The 15,328-nt window shown below is 46.6% G+C and overlaps 4 protein-coding genes across 4 annotated transcripts; 2 read left to right on the top strand and 2 right to left on the bottom strand.

The window, feature by feature from the left end:
* Positions 1-1,070: 1,070 nt before the first annotated feature.
* On the top strand, positions 1,071-4,440 carry LOC131892625 (transcription initiation factor TFIID subunit 4-like). The gene has a single exon (XM_059242449.1). It carries the CDS (start codon positions 1,316-1,318, stop codon positions 3,641-3,643), a length of 2,328 nt encoding a protein of 775 aa, XP_059098432.1. The 5' UTR covers positions 1,071-1,315; the 3' UTR covers positions 3,644-4,440.
* LOC131892628 (small ribosomal subunit protein bS21-like) lies at positions 4,266-6,159 on the bottom strand. The gene is made up of 3 exons (XM_059242451.1): positions 5,997-6,159; positions 5,432-5,583; positions 4,266-4,670 (listed from the first exon to the last, which is right to left on the bottom strand). Exons 1-3 carry the CDS (start codon positions 6,009-6,011, stop codon positions 4,535-4,537), a joined length of 303 nt encoding a protein of 100 aa, XP_059098434.1. The 5' UTR covers positions 6,012-6,159; the 3' UTR covers positions 4,266-4,534.
* A 360-nt stretch (positions 6,160-6,519) lies between these two features.
* LOC131892626 (45 kDa calcium-binding protein-like) lies at positions 6,520-8,216 on the top strand. The gene has a single exon (XM_059242450.1). The coding sequence runs from the start codon at positions 7,246-7,248 to the stop codon at positions 8,101-8,103; it is 858 nt and encodes a 285-aa protein (XP_059098433.1). The 5' UTR covers positions 6,520-7,245; the 3' UTR covers positions 8,104-8,216.
* LOC131892624 (uncharacterized) lies at positions 8,152-11,806 on the bottom strand. The gene is made up of 4 exons (XM_059242448.1): positions 11,596-11,806; positions 10,915-11,055; positions 9,090-10,515; positions 8,152-9,024 (listed from the first exon to the last, which is right to left on the bottom strand). Exons 1-4 carry the CDS (start codon positions 11,632-11,634, stop codon positions 8,276-8,278), a joined length of 2,355 nt encoding a protein of 784 aa, XP_059098431.1. The 5' UTR covers positions 11,635-11,806; the 3' UTR covers positions 8,152-8,275.
* Between the last annotated feature and the right edge of the window lie 3,522 nt (positions 11,807-15,328).

Here is a 15,328-nt window from a genome sequence, read left to right as displayed (position 1 = left end):
AAAATTTGAAACAGAAGTAAGCAAAAGCACAATTAAGACATTGAACCAAAGTACCCTTGTTAGTAAAGTTCAAATTTCAAAATTGCAGCTTCTTTTGAGTCATAAATCATTTAAACACTCGCATTTTAAGACCTATTTACGCATTTAACGTTGGTGTACACCTGGTAGAGAAAATTCTGATTCATGATCAATCTGGATATATCATTAGTTTGGCTTGGTCCCGAGGGCAACAATGTATGTACCATTTTATCCTTGCCTGGACATTCATTTTGAAAGATTGTGTGAAAAAAAACCAACATATTTCACAATAACACATATTTCTGTACCACTGAACCAAATTGGTACAAGTTATCGCGATTGATAAAAACGGGAAAATACTTTACTATATGTAGTAAAGTTTATTAGCTTCCCCACCCATTAGGGGCCTCAGCTCAGGCTCAATACTCAAGTGTCCACACCTTGAAGAGTAGGTCGTAGACTTTGGGAGGGAAAAGAGGCACAAGGTAGAAGCTATTGGCTAGATTGAAAGAAGCCACGCGCCTGTCTGATAAAGGGGCCACGGGCAGTCCGGTACAGCCTATGGACTTTTAGAGATTTGGATCTCTTCTCGTACATAAACATCATTTAACTCAATCAATGAACCGGTAGATGACTCAATGGGACCAGATTTGGTTCCAAATTGTGACGTAGAATGATCAGAAGAGGTGGTCAAAATACAGTGGCAATGACTATTTAAAATTTGAATCTTTGGCCTCTGCTTGGTGATCCCACTCAGGTTTAGCAATATTGCTTTTGAAGGTACCGTTTGGCCAGATACTTGTGAACATACGTTCACTATGGAAAGAGGCTCAGAGTGGCTTGGCCTGCTAGTCCGAAGGGACGGGCGGCTCGTTCACCGTCCATATTGCTAGAAGTCCGTCTTAAGTCTGCCCTGGCCCGGAGACCGGCGCGCGAACCCTAGGGCCGGAGCGAGGAAGGCCCAAGGCTGGCCGGAAGAGAGAGAAGAGGACGCGTTGAAGGGGCTGGCTCGGGCTGGCTTTTTTGGTGGATAAATGAGCGAATGCGCGAGCGATTCAGTTGGTGTTGAACCACGGAGGATCCAAGATGGCGTCCTTTGATCCGTTGTAGTAGTGGTCGCATCTCGTGGATTGGTATAAACAACAACGCCAACACCGTGATGACCCTGATCCCACTCAGTCCCGTCTGAGAGCCTTTAGCCGCATCGGCCACTAGCCCGTGGGACGGGCGGTCTCCCCGTGAAGTGTGATGGCCGTAGCCGCCACGTGAAGTGAATTTCGAGTGGGTGCAATCTTCCATGGCGGCGCAAGGTCCGCCAACACACGGGAGCGTGCTCTTAAACCGTACGCCCGTGTCCGGGGCCGCAGTGCCCACACACGGACAGCCCGCATCCGGCCCGGGTGGAATTCGAGCCGGGCTCATTGGCGGGGCGGGGGGCGGCACACCCATCGTGCTCAATCCGCAAGGGACGGGTCGGGCCATGATTCGCGTACCGGGCGGTGGGGGCCTGTCGCGGGCCCCGCCCACGCAGGTGCCGGCCGCCATCACTTCCGGCCGGAATATCGTCATTAGTCAGCCGGGCATGCGTCCGGGTCAGCCCGGCTCCACCATTACAGTGCCTTTACAGACGCTACAGGGCTTGCAACCCGGACAGGGCATTCCCACCGGGCAAGCCGGCCACTTGTTGGTCAAAACCGATAACGGGCAGTACCAAATCTTGCGGGTGGGTCAAGGTGGAGCGGCGAGCGTGGCCACCAGTGTGGCCACCACCATGGGGGCACCGTCGCTGGCGCCGCGGGCTCCTTTACCGCTGCGGCCCGGGATGAGTGTGGCCGTCACCTCCTCAGTGGGACTAGCGCGACCCACTATGGTCACGTCTAGCTTGGCCTCGTCCATGCGGCCGCCCAACACGTCATCCCTGTCCACGTCCGTGGCGCCGGCCGCCAGCACCACCGCTTCCTCAACCGCGGGTGGTGGTGGTGGTGGTGGAGGAAGTGGTGGTATGGGTCAACAAATGACCCCGGACATGGCCAAGCTCAAGTGCAAGAACTTCTTGGCCACTTTACTCAAGTTGGCCAGTGAGCAGCCGCCGAATGTGGCCAAAAATGTTCGCAACCTCATCCAAGGGCTGATTGACGGTCATGTTGAGCCCGAGGTGTTCACCACTCAACTCCAGCGCGAGCTCAACTCGTCGCCTCAACCGTGTTTGGTGCCTTTTCTGCGCAAGAGCCTGCCTTTCCTCCAGAGCTCGCTCCGGCAGGGCGAGCTCACGATTGACGGGGTGCGCGCCCCGCCCCTCGTCAATAGTAACATGGCTACAATGGGACACTCGCCCGGAATGGTCAGTAGTGCGGCCAACCCGACGGCCCCCGGCAGCCTGCGCAATGTCAGACTCCACACGGCGCGTTCCATACAACAACAACAACAGCAGCAACAGCAATCAGGCCCAACGTCGCTCCCACACCACCCTCCCCTACCACCGCCTCAGGTCTTGCAAACCCGTCCAGCCCTTCCGGGCATGATCAGGCATCCGGGACCGCATCCGGGCCAACCCACCGCCAGCCCCAGCCATCGCTCCGCTTCGATCAATGTACTCCAACAGCAGCTGATCCAGCAACAACAGCAACGGCTGGCTCAGCAGTCCGGTCAAAACCGCCAACCCATGGCCGTGCTCAAAAGCACGATTGCCCCCACGCCCGCCACTCCCAGCACGCCGCGTTTGAGTGGGCCCGCTCCCGTCACTCCCTCTCTGGTCAAAGGTTTGCCCGGGAACATGCCCGGGCTGGCCCGACCGCCCACCCTACCTCCGCCCAAATTGGCTGTCCCGCCGTCCGTGAAGGAAAAACGCTCGTCCAGTACGTTCTCCACGGCCGGTGATGAGGATATCAATGATGTGGCCGCCATGGGCGGCGTCAACCTCGCCGAGGAAAGCCAACGGATGCAGGGTGTGACCGATATGATAGGAACTCAAATCAGATCATGCAAGGACGAGACCTTCTTACAAACGGGTCAGCTCCATCAGCGGATAGCCAAGATCTGTCGGGACAAGGGCCTGGAAGAGCCTTCCTCGGAGGTGATAGCCCTAGTCTCGCACGCCACCCAAGACCGACTGAAAACGTTGTTGGAAAAACTCTCTGTGATAGCCGAGCATCGGATGGACGTGATCAAACTGGAGGGCGACCACTACGAGATCTCTCAGGACGTGAAAAGCCAACTCCGCTTCCTCAACGACCTTGACCGTTTGGAACGACGTCGACACGAAGAGGCCGAGCGAGAGATCTTGTTGAAGGCCGCCAAATCTCGGACCAAGACCGAAGATCCGGAGAAGGAGAAGCTCAAGGCCAAGGCGAGGGAGCTCCAGCGTCTCGAAGAGGAACAGCTCCGCCACGAAAAGGCCAACAACACCGCCTTATTGGCCATTGGGGGGTCCAAGAAGCGACTCAAATTGGACGACTCTTTTCCGTCAGGAGGCCGTCTCGGAGGCCCAGGTGGAGGACCCGGTGGTTCCATGCCGCCCCGGTCTCGAACCAAACGTGTTCATCTCCGTGATCTCTTGTTCCTCATGGAGCAAGACAAAGCCCTCAAGCGATCTCCTCTCCTCTGGAAAGCGTACAACGCCTCGTGATGAGAGACATCTATCTACACAACGAAAGTATGTGGCCGTTGAGGGCGTGTTCGTGGGGGGGAAGGGAAAAAAGAGCGAGTGTAGGGGGTGAGGGAGGGGGGCAGGTCTGGAAAAGGTCGTACCTGGAGACGGCGTTGCTTCTATCCGTAACTAGTAGCACCATTATTACTATTATTATTATTACATTCACCATTGTCGCCCTATTATTATGATTATCATTATTATTATCATTATTATTACTAGAGGAAAACGCCAGAACAAAGACGACGAGAGCGACTGAAATAACAGAAAAAGAAAAGTAGTCCAACCATTCGACAAGAAGAAATCCACATCCAAGAATTTGGAAAAGAGGGTTATCCAAAAAAGCTCACACGGATACGAAATACCCGCTGGAATAAAACTAGATCAATCGAAGAAAAGCAATTGTGATGCCTTGAAGCCAAAAGATAGAGGGAGAACATTGCCGCCACCGTCCACATCTTCCACCGTTCTCCGCCTCTCGTCCCCGCCCCCTCTCTCCTTCGAATCCCCACTTTGCCCGCAATATTATCAACCGCCTGTTTTTGGAATCGCCCTGCCAGGTCCATCTCCGAAGAATCCTGTTCGTTTCGAATGCCACAACTACGCAATGTATCTGATTTATTACGAGAAATGCGATTGTCTCTTCGCCTTCAACCATTACTGCGTCGAATAGCGCCTCAGAACAAAACTAAAAACAACTACTACTATTGCTAAGACTACTTTATACACCGTTTTCCCTATGACGAACGTCGAATAAACAGTCCATTATGAAGTGAGATGTGTGGAAAGTACGAGTCTTCGGATGGTTTCTTTTTCAAGTTCATTTCCTCTACTAATACTAAGTGGCACTCATCCTCCGTTGGAACAAGATCAATTGGTCCCCGGGTACGGGTTAGTTCGACGTTTCCTCAATATGAACTGGATTCGATTGCCCATATCCTCGTTGTAAATGGCGTGAGTCCTTTCGTAATTCACACGATGCCTCTCCCAAGTGGGCTTTTCATATCTGGAAGAAATCACACAGGGTCTTCATTTGATAATGTCATTTCCGTGGCACTATTTTGCCTCTTTCTGGAGATCCGTAGTAAATCCGACATCAAAGCTAGATTCTTGCATACAATCGTCTCGTCTCCTCTCGTCTCCTCTCGTCTCACCTGTCTCATCACGGTGGTCAAAAAGCTTGGATCATGTTTTGAGAAAAATTACTTGAATTCATCTTTTCTATGTTTTCTATGGCCTAAAATTATGGTGATTAATTTTGATCTAATCTATGTATTGAATCCGGAAGCTATTCAAGCAAGTATGCCACAGAATCCAACCCGAGACTAAATGGTCAAATGCCTAAAAGCTAACAGGATTTGTTTGGATATTTTTGACAACTTTCAAAAGGCCTTTTCAACCACTGTGGCAGTCGTCTCATTGGTGAGACGAGAGGGGTAAGCTGATCATCCAAGAATCCAGCTAAAGTCTCTCTGCTCAACATAAGCTGAAAATTACCAATACATTACAAAAAAAAAAATGTCAAACCTTAATTAAAAGCGTCTTATTCGGTAGATATAACTTTTTCCTCGCCAAGACTACCTCGTATTTGCGTCATACCATCACTAATCTGCAAGCTGCACGTAATGTTGACTCCACCAGCGACTAAACCAAATAGCTCTGATATTCTGCACTAAACGCAAGAGATTCGTCCTTCAGCATTGATCTTAGGGTGTCTATCAGGCACCTCCTCCATTCCTTTCTCCATTGAGTCTTGACGGCCTTTACCTTCTCGTGAGCTTCCAACGCTTAAGCAAACCTTCATTGGCCATGATGCCGTTGAGAATCTTCATGGCCTCGTCCACATCATCATCCTTCACCATAACCGTGCGACTATAGAAATGAGCCGTGTGGTTCAAGAAGTACCGCATGCTTGAGATCTGTCAACGGAGAAAAACGGAGAATCGAACAACGTGGATTAGAGTCACAAGCCCAATTCATGGCATCCATGGCAATTACAGCTGGATTCTTGGATGATCAGCTTACCCCTCTCGTCTTACCAGTGAGACGACTGCCGCAGTGGTTGAAAAGCCTTTTTGAAGGCTGATTGAAATATCCAGAGATACCCTGGTAACTTTTTTTTTATCTGAACTAGAATTCAATGAGTATATAAGATCAAAAATGCTCCTTGTAATTTTACGAGGTAGAAAACTGGAAAAGATGGATTCGAGTATTTCTCTCATAACTTGATAAGGCTTTTTGACCACCGTGATGAGACGGGTGAGACGAGAGGGGACGACCGTATCCATGAGTCAAGCTAATGTTGAACGTGGACCACGTTGAAGATACTCACCGAGGTCAGCTTCATGTTGCCAGACCAGAGGAGGATTGCGGGTACAGTTTGGATCGATCCTGGAGGGTGTTGGCTATCGTCTCATGCCTGGAGCACAGGCATTCACACACACACACACACCCAAACTTGGATGGATATGGCCGCAAATGAGCCCTTAAGAAGCAGATGGAAGAATGATTTTGGTGATTGTTGTGCAACTGGATCGAATCGGCGGGAACTTTGACTTGCTTTTGTATGCTAGAACGAGACAGATGGATGCATTGATTGCTGTCTACGTAATTTAGATCTTGAGCGAGGAATGAGATTGGATTTATCTAAACTACACCATGAGCTGTTGCTTTAACACCTTACATGGGTGGTGTGACCTGTGGTCATTCTCGAGAAAAGGGTGCTCATTTTTGTTGGCGGTCTTAGCGAGCGAAGCGGGAACTTGCCATCATCGGGGATGGCAGGCCGAACGAGAGAGTTGCCATCTGAGTCCATGACAAACCCAGCGAAATTTGCGTCACTCGTTAACAACAAAAGGTGGGCGGAATACGTTAATTAAAATGTCATTTGGCTGTAAATCAAAGGCAAATAAAAATTGGCCAAATACACACTCAAATTGGCTTTTAAAAAGCCAAAGAAGTAGCACTAAACATTTTGTCATGGATAAGTAACAATTGGAGCCCTCTGGTAACAATGTTCGCGCAACAAACTTTGAGCAAAAACTGTCGGTGGGGATTGCGGCTTAAAATTCAAACGATAGAAATCGCCGAAATTTCTCTTTCCATTGAATACCAACATTTCGACCTTAGGTCTTTCACAAGTATTCAATGTTTCCTACGAATATTACAATTCTATTCGAAAATTGACGATTGCCGTTGAATCATTCGACGTTAGCCAAATTTGCTGATGAACATATCCCCTACAGTTCTAATTTGCACTAATCTTTCGCACTTGAAGGCAGCCTATTTTGAATTTCCGAAAGAAGCGATGTGATTCTCGTAAAAGGTAGTAATCTAAAGATGAAGTGATCTTCGAGCACGCACTGAAGGTTAGGGGGAATTGAAATGCTCTTGAGTCGAATGACTTAAGGATTCTTCGAGCTTGTCGTACTTCATCCAGGTAAAAATGGCGAAGACTCCATCCACACGGGCTAGCTTGCTACCTTCCCATAAGAACTATCAGAAGCATCAAGGTGAATGCACTTCCGCACCTGGAAAAAGTGTCTTCGTCAGAACGACGTTATGTGAAGAAGACACCAACAATGCTTTGGAGGAAACTGTCCCTGGTTTTTCTCTATGGAATCCTAGCCAGTCTCTTGGTCGTAGCTCTGGTCAAAGTGGGGTTACAAGCAGGTCTAAGAAGAAATCCAGCTACCACTCACACCCGAGTGGAACCTAAAGTGAGAGTGGATCGCAGTGCAAAGGATGGAAGCAACTTGAAGCAAGTGTTCCTCACTGTGGACAGCAACGAGGACGGATTAGTGTCCCACAAGGAACTGGCTCAGTCCATCAGTGTGACTGTTCAATCACATATGCAAAACTGTCTAAAATCGAACATGCGTAAGTTCTTCCAATTGGACAAGATTACCACCAATGGGATGGTCGAGTGGGATGAGTGGCTTCAATCATTCCGCCAGGATTATCCATCTTTGGCACCCAGGGACGCCAAGGAAGCTCTGTCCGAAGCGAAAGCTCGATGGTCTGAAGCAGCCAGAACTAATCCCAATGCTTTGAATATCGACGAGTTCTTGTCCTTTTCGCACCCGGAATTCTCTCATCCCAATCTTCTGCAGCAGGTGGACGAGATGATCCTGGTGTTGGACACAAATCAGGATCAAATGTTAGATTTGACTGAATACTCTCAAAGAGCGCCGAGTTCCAAGGTCAAGAAGAAAGAATTTGAGGTCTTGGACGAGAACCGGGATGGCCAGGTGTCGAAGCGAGAACTTTTCCCGTTCTTGGATCCCAAATCTAAGTTATGGGCTCGAAGGACGGCAAGGAATATTCTCACACAATTGGATGTCAACCATGATCATGCCTTGTCTTTCGAGGAACTCGCCAGGAATGACGAAATCCCGGAGTTGCTTCTACCTGAACGAATATTTTATGCTTTCGTCTAGTCTTACTAAAAGTTGTTATGAAGGTTTTTGTTACTTGAAAAGACAGAAAACGTTGTCAATATGTTTTATTTAAACACTGAAAAAACGAACCAATTCGAGTCTTTTTCAATCTGATTCTTTATCATTCCACGGTCTCTGCTCGCGATAGAATCGAGTTTCTGACAAGCCAAAATCAACCCGGAATGTATTTGCTATTAGTGTTCAATCCGATGATCCCTCCATTGCATTGATCTCCAAACCCAGATTTGATAAGGGCTTGGACCACCGTCTCTTCTGAAGTTTTCATATCCCTTAGTGTCAATTGCAAAGGCCAATTCGGATTGACACATTCAATTGAGGCCAAAAAAGTCTTGTCGTGAACCAATTGAAAGAAGTACTCCGTGGCCTCCTTTGTCCACAAATCGCCCAAAGGCTTGACTCCACTCAATGAGCATTGGAGGGCTTGAAAAGGCAGGTGAAGAAAGGCGGGCTGGATTTTCCGGATCGATTTCAAGGCAACATCTTGAGAATTGCCAAAATCAACGAAGAACACGGTCAAGGTAGAATGATCTTCTTGATCTAGAGGCACGTCTAAGATCTTGGCACGAAGCCATTGCTTCTCATGGGAACAAAAGGCCGCCACAATCTCTGTTCGAATGAATTTAGACTGAACCCGCTTGGAAGTTTGATCGATCCTGTTGTAGTAGCGTGTCATTTCGGAACACAACACTTCCAAGTTTTGCTCTTGATCCGCGGCTGATTCAAAGATATCCAGATTGGCTTGGTTGATGTCGATCGGGCCCCAAGGCAGAATAATGTAGAAATTGCTCGGACTCTGAATAGACGACACTTGTATGCAAGTGTCGCTCTCTTTACTGGGTAGTGTGATCTCGTTGTAGGCCGCTGTCATGGTCTTATCGCGATCAATCTCCGTATAAGCATCTGGAAAATGTTTTAAAATTAGATAATATTGTACAAAGCAGTTCATTGTTCCGGCTATCACTTACTGGACCCAGTAAAAAGATGATAATCCGGACATGCGTCGCCCTTCATGCATCTTCCGCTGTTCTGAAAGAATCTACAAATTTGGGGCCCATGGAACCGTGCTCCAACCTGTTTGGGATATTGCTGACGACTCGCAGAGTCGTAAAAATTGTCTCCGGCTGCATAGTCATCGCCGATCGGGTTCCAGTCCAAGGTTTGGGGATGTGTATCGCTGAGGCAGACTTCCTTAGCCACAAGAAAGGCGTTCAAAGAAAGGGTCGGTTGGATGGATCCATCGTCATTTTCAAACTCCTGGGCGAGCACATCTAGGGACATGATGTTATTTTCCACATCATCGGGGACGCCAATGAACCAGGATTTTTGTCCAAAAAGATCGCTTTGTTCGTTCATGAGGCTCACAGCTTGAGGTAGTTTTGCCGGAACAACTTGGACTCCTTCAAGGGAGCATTCTCTCGCCAATGGCGCTTGAGCACAAAACTTCTTGTCCAGGACTCTCAGATCTTTGGTAGGAGCTTCGACGGTGTCCCCGTGGTCAATCATGAACACTTTCTTGAGGTCAGCGTCCACGTGTTCTTTCAAGCACCCGCGATTCCAAGTGGACTCTGAATACACTGCAACCAAGGAATCTTGGCGAATGTGGCCTTCGATTTTGTGAGAGGCATCCCGTCCATTCTCCGAATAAAACTGATTGAGATCGAGTAAAAAGGATTCAAATACACCTTGTGTATCTTCCCAAGGGTGCACAAAAAAACGACCAGGGCTCTCGATGTGAGCAAATAAGAACTTAAAAGCCCCTTGTTCATTAGTCGTCACTGTCAAAGGAGGCAAATCTGATATTTTTGATATTTTCGGATGACGGGTAGGAACTTTCGAAGGCTCTTTATCGGTGAGTGAAGAGTCTTCTAGCCACGAACTGACTCGGCTCAGGTCCACAGCCTCATCGCCACAGCCACAATCCGACATTTCATGGATCAAGGATTCATCATCCAGGCTTTTGGCCTTCAATGAGTGCTTAGGGTCCTCTTGGAGACAAACTGGAGCTTCCAAATTCATCTTTATAATAGAGCTGACATCAATATCGGCCACTAGCCTGACTGGAATGGGTGCATTCGTATTCTCCGAGCCCTCGTCAGGCAGTCGAACCATGTACAAAGTGTTGGCCATTTGCCACACCTTCTCGAAAAGGTTTGACTCGTTCAAGTCCGAGTTTATATACTCAAACATCGTACAAAACGTGACTTGCGGTGGAATGGCTCTCAATTGCTTGGGCAGCCTTAGAAGGCTCTTGATTCCAACAACAGCCACGTAGCTCAAGTCCAAGTAGCTGACGGTCACGTCGTCCTCAGTCAGGATGTCGGCCAAGATCACTCGGCCAAACTTGGGCCGGCCTTCGACGTCTTTGTATTGAATGCCAAAAGAAAATCCCGGCTGAAAGAAAGTGAAGAACGGAAACGCATGGATAGTCAAAAAAGGCTTTTCCAAAATGACGACTTAGTCATGCTATTGGATACACGTAGGAGGTTAAAATTATCTGGGAACTTCACTTCGATTAGCTTTTGACATATGACACCATTGACAAAGTTGATATGTAATTCAGCTTTCTACTTGCTTTCTAAAATCATTCATTGCCAGACCACTAATTTTAACTATTTTTGGCTACTATTTGGTCACTGGTCCCAAATACAGATGAATAAAAGAAAAGTAACTAGAGGCTTTCAATCCTCTATATTTGGGAGCTAATTTTTCTCTGTAGCGATTGAAAATCAACGGGTCATTATATTTTTTGACAATCGGTCAGGACTATGTCTAGTTCCTCAGATCAATTACCTTCAGACGATCTTTCTTCGAGAGTCGACATTTGTCTTGGATTTCCACGCCACCACTTCCAGGAACTCCATATCTTTCCAGCAACTCGTGCTCCAACCGGGCCACCTCTTGGCTTTGCGATTCAGTTCGGACATAAAACGACTAAAGCATCATCGAAGAAAATAAGCTTATATGAATGTTATATCCTCACCTTAACATGACTGGCTCAAATAACACTCATTCTAAATTAAACCCTTTTTGAAACCAGCGAATCGAAAAGAACAACTTTGTTCGAGTCGGCCTTGTTCATAAAAGTACCAAGCATACTGTGCAACTAATTAGCACGTTTTAAAGGTTATCCTTTTATGCTGGCGTTTTCCAATTGAATACGTCGGTTCTCAGTCGTAGCAATTGAAAGCCATCAATCTGACTTCATGAGCTAAGACTTCTTCAAAGCAATGGCACAATGGCAAAAATGTTTCTTCAATCTCGCGACAATATGTCCAAGACCCCAAGGACAACAAAGTACGAACAAAAACTAGTACTTTCAATCATATGTCTGAAGAAGTCTGAAAGAAGTCTGAAGCTACCAAAGTTCTCTTTTTGGTTCCCCTATTTCAAAAAGTGCCCTCTCATATGATTCTATAATCGGTTTAGTTCAATATCTGAGTCAAACCAAGCGTGTCAAAAAGTTAGCATTACCTTGGGGGTTCCATTGAGAAACGTCACTTTCTCGGCCATAATGAAAACTGAATCAATTCATCCTAAATACATTTGCCTAAGAAGATAGTAGTCCTTTCATACTAGTGGGTCACTACAGGTCTCGTCAGATCTTGAAGCTCTACTTCCTTCGTTCGGTCGCTCTTTGCTTCTCTCGTTGTCAATGTCAAAACAAAACTCAACATGAATCCAGGGCTGCCAGCCAATAGATGGCCATGTACCATTACATCCGGACGACAGGATCATAAAAGCCAGCCTAAGATATTTCAATAGTACTTATGACAAAATGACAAAGAAATAGACCCAATGTGATCAGTTTTGAGCCATTTTGAGCACCTTAATTCTGTTCTTTGAGCGGATCAAGGAAATTCTGCCAGGCTGAGTAACCCTGAGGAAGTCATGACCATAATCAGCGTTGCCCTAAAAAGAATTTGAGATGATGCGGAAAATGTTCAAAGCGCAAATTAATTCTCAAAATAGTTAACTGTACCCTTCAATGTCAGGAACTTTGAACACAACTAGCCTTTTGATTTAAAGAAATGCATCTCTCGCAACAAGATTGAGTAATGTCGCCATGCAATATTTGGGTGATGAAATCTATAGAAATCTTGGTTTTATTCCACCATGAAGTGTCGAACTTCCGTCATTCACATTCTTAGATTTCTTATAAAAGTGATTGGTTGTGCAAGACTCGTGCACATAACCATTTCGAACTTAAGGTAAACGCTCTTTTTTTTTGGCCAGCCTGAAAGCCGAAATTTCTTTTGGGAATTCTCCCCATTCAGGCAAGAACTAGACTGATTTCAAGGATAAACGTTATTCTCCACCGATTAGTTGGCGGTGCTCATTTTTTAAATTTGTGACAAAGTGTTAGAAAGGTTTGGAGAGAGACTTTAAAGGCTATTAATATCGTGTTAGGTTAGGTTGGGTTAAGTTAGGTAAGGTTAGGTTAGGTTTGATAAGGTTAGGTTAAGTTTCAAAAAGTAGCACCGCCAACTAATCGGTGAAGAATAACGTTTACCGATTTCAAGTCAGTGATTTGTGGCAGTCAGTGTTTCCAGCTCTTTTCAAACTAGCGTGGGTAGTGATTTACAAAACCCGGTTTTATTTCTTTTGTTGGTTGTGTCAATGTATCAAAGTTCTTCAATTAGTGGCCATAATCTCCGTAAGAGGCCCCAGTACAGAGGGCTGATAATGACTGAAATATGTAACTTGAATCTACGTCACATGACTAACAAGTACTAAATTGATGTGGAAACTATGTATGTTCTACGAATACGAACAATAGAAAGTGACATCAGCGTGATGTCAAATTATACTTGAAATAGATAGGTTTTTTTTTTCGGAATTGGCCTTAAAGGTAAATCCCTTAAGCATAAAACTCATAAAACTAGGGGAGCAAGCCAAACTTGGCCCCCCCAAAAAATCAGGGTCACATTTGAGGCTAACTGATTGCTGATGTGACCAATCTGCTTGCGCCACAAGTTTTCAAACCAGTACTGCCAAGTTTGATCCCTGTTTAAATTTTTGGTCCAGACCGTGCAATCACAGTTGACCTGAAAAATGAAATAGGAATCAAACTAGGAAGCACAGGTTTGGATGCTGACTTCAGAGGCAAACCGGTCACATCAGTGTTTCCGATACGACACTAGAATATGTAAAAAGTTGACCCTACTCGCAGCTCCCCGTGATTATTTTTTGATCCCATCCACAGACAATTCTATAAATATATTGATCAAGGGCGCTGGGATTGCATACTTTTGTCTCAGCTGTCACTGGGTGTCAAAATGTTCCAATTCCTAGTCAAGATACCTAAGACAACTAGGGTACAAATTTGAATCAATGACAGTGCATCCAAATTCTAAGTAGAGCCCCTAATACGACTCCTTGTCAAGCAAGTACTCTTCTTGGCACAGTTCATAAAATGGGTTTTGAAGTAGTCTGACCACTTTGTAAGAGCAAAGCGTTGGCGGAGTTTTGAAGGGGCTCAAGTTGCAGTTTTCATCCGTGTTGGAATTACCTTGATTACGTAAAGGTGCAATCATGGCACTATAACACATTATTACTAACTAATATTATTAACAACATTATTATTAACAGTAATATTGTGGGAGAGTGAAAGAATGCAAATGCCTCATCATGGTTTCGATTATGTGTTTCATTTTTGTTGCACTTTCGAGATGCGTTGCTAAACAAGGCCAATCAATACAATATGGGATTTCTGTGCTAATGTCCGAATCTTTTTTTTGTCACATGTGTTATGCCCACACAAGCATGTTTTTACATTTCTACTCTTTCTAAGTGCATGTTTGTAAGATTTAAAAGAAACCAGAATAACGAACGTTTCATGGGAATAATTCAACTGTCAGACGAAATTTCACGAAATGTCATTGATCCTGGCCACCCAGCGTCAGTTGACCTGAAGACATGCTCATTCAGTCCAGCTCCGGTTGCATTTCTTGTTGGTCTGCATCAAGCCCAACACTTGGAAGACCCAGGTGCAGGCAGCGGGTAGAACCTGTCCAAGAACAAGAAAACCCTTAAACGTTAGTGGGGGTCACCCGCCACAAAAAAAAATCAAAATATAAAAAAATCGGTATGGGTCACTCTCGGTTTTAAAAAAGTTACACACAGATGGTGTGATCTCGCGCTCATGTCGAATACAGTGAGTGAACTGGCCCAAGGAAACAATTGAGAGAGGAAGTGTAGTCATCGAATGATTATTGGGCTTAACGCTGCTCAGTTCTTCCTAAACGGATGGATTGACAAGGATCCGCCCACAACCGTGGAAGAGACACTGATGAAAGAGCTGGTGAGCGTTTGATTGAGTGATTATTCCGTTAATCCCCGAGCTAGACCTCAAGTCAGCCTGGTCCAAACCTTGGGCGGTGTCCATCACTGGATGGATGATATGAATGATGAAACAGCCCCTAGCCCTTGAGGTCGAGACTGACCGATTCGACCCATTGAACTCATCCTGTTGGGTCTCACACTAATCCGACAAAGTTTGCCTTTCGATTGATATCGACCATGACTCTTGGATTACCTCGGACTCGGCGAAGCTGATCCATTGTTGGACCAGGGCTTTTTGCACGGGGTCGGATCCGCGGAGGGCTTCATTGGCCACGCTGGTAAGCGATGGCGTTGCTCTCGAACAGACAAACGCCAGAGTCGTCCTCAAAGGTCGGCACCTTGCCCAAGGGAACTTGGCCAAAAAGGCCGCGGACTTTTCTCTTGACCCAAGGTCACCGGAGCGGTCTTGACCTGAGCGCCCGAATATTTGGCGCGATCAGGGCCTTGAAGGCGCGGAAATTGTCCTCGTAAGTGTGCAGAGTACCGGAGACCGTCATGATGACACCAGAGATGAGAGCCGAAAGACCGAGCGAACCCAAGAACGAAAGAGAGAGACACGACCTCAGGCCAAATCAAGTACACCCCGGCAGCAGGGGGACTGGCGGCTGGGCCACCAGGCTGAAGAGAGGCCTAGGCAGTCCCAACTTGGCGAGGTTCAAGTCGCTCGCTCACTCGTCAGGAGGGCTGTGCTCGCCACGTGGTTCCGTCTCGTTTTCGGCACAGCTAACGCGGTCGTCAGTGTTTCCAAATTGGTCTCAATCAAAAAAGCGCGATAGGTGTGGGTGGGCGAAGCCCTGGAAAATCTAAGAAGCAGTGAGGGGGGCATAGAAAACCAAGTAAAACTAGAACGCTTTTTAACGCT

Source organism: Tigriopus californicus, chromosome 2, assembly GCF_007210705.1.
Source record: "Tigriopus californicus strain San Diego chromosome 2, Tcal_SD_v2.1, whole genome shotgun sequence".
In the NCBI taxonomy this organism is placed as follows: domain Eukaryota; kingdom Metazoa; phylum Arthropoda; class Copepoda; order Harpacticoida; family Harpacticidae; genus Tigriopus; species Tigriopus californicus.
Note: the sequence above shows the minus strand (reverse complement) of the source record. Positions and strands in the feature narration are given on the sequence as shown.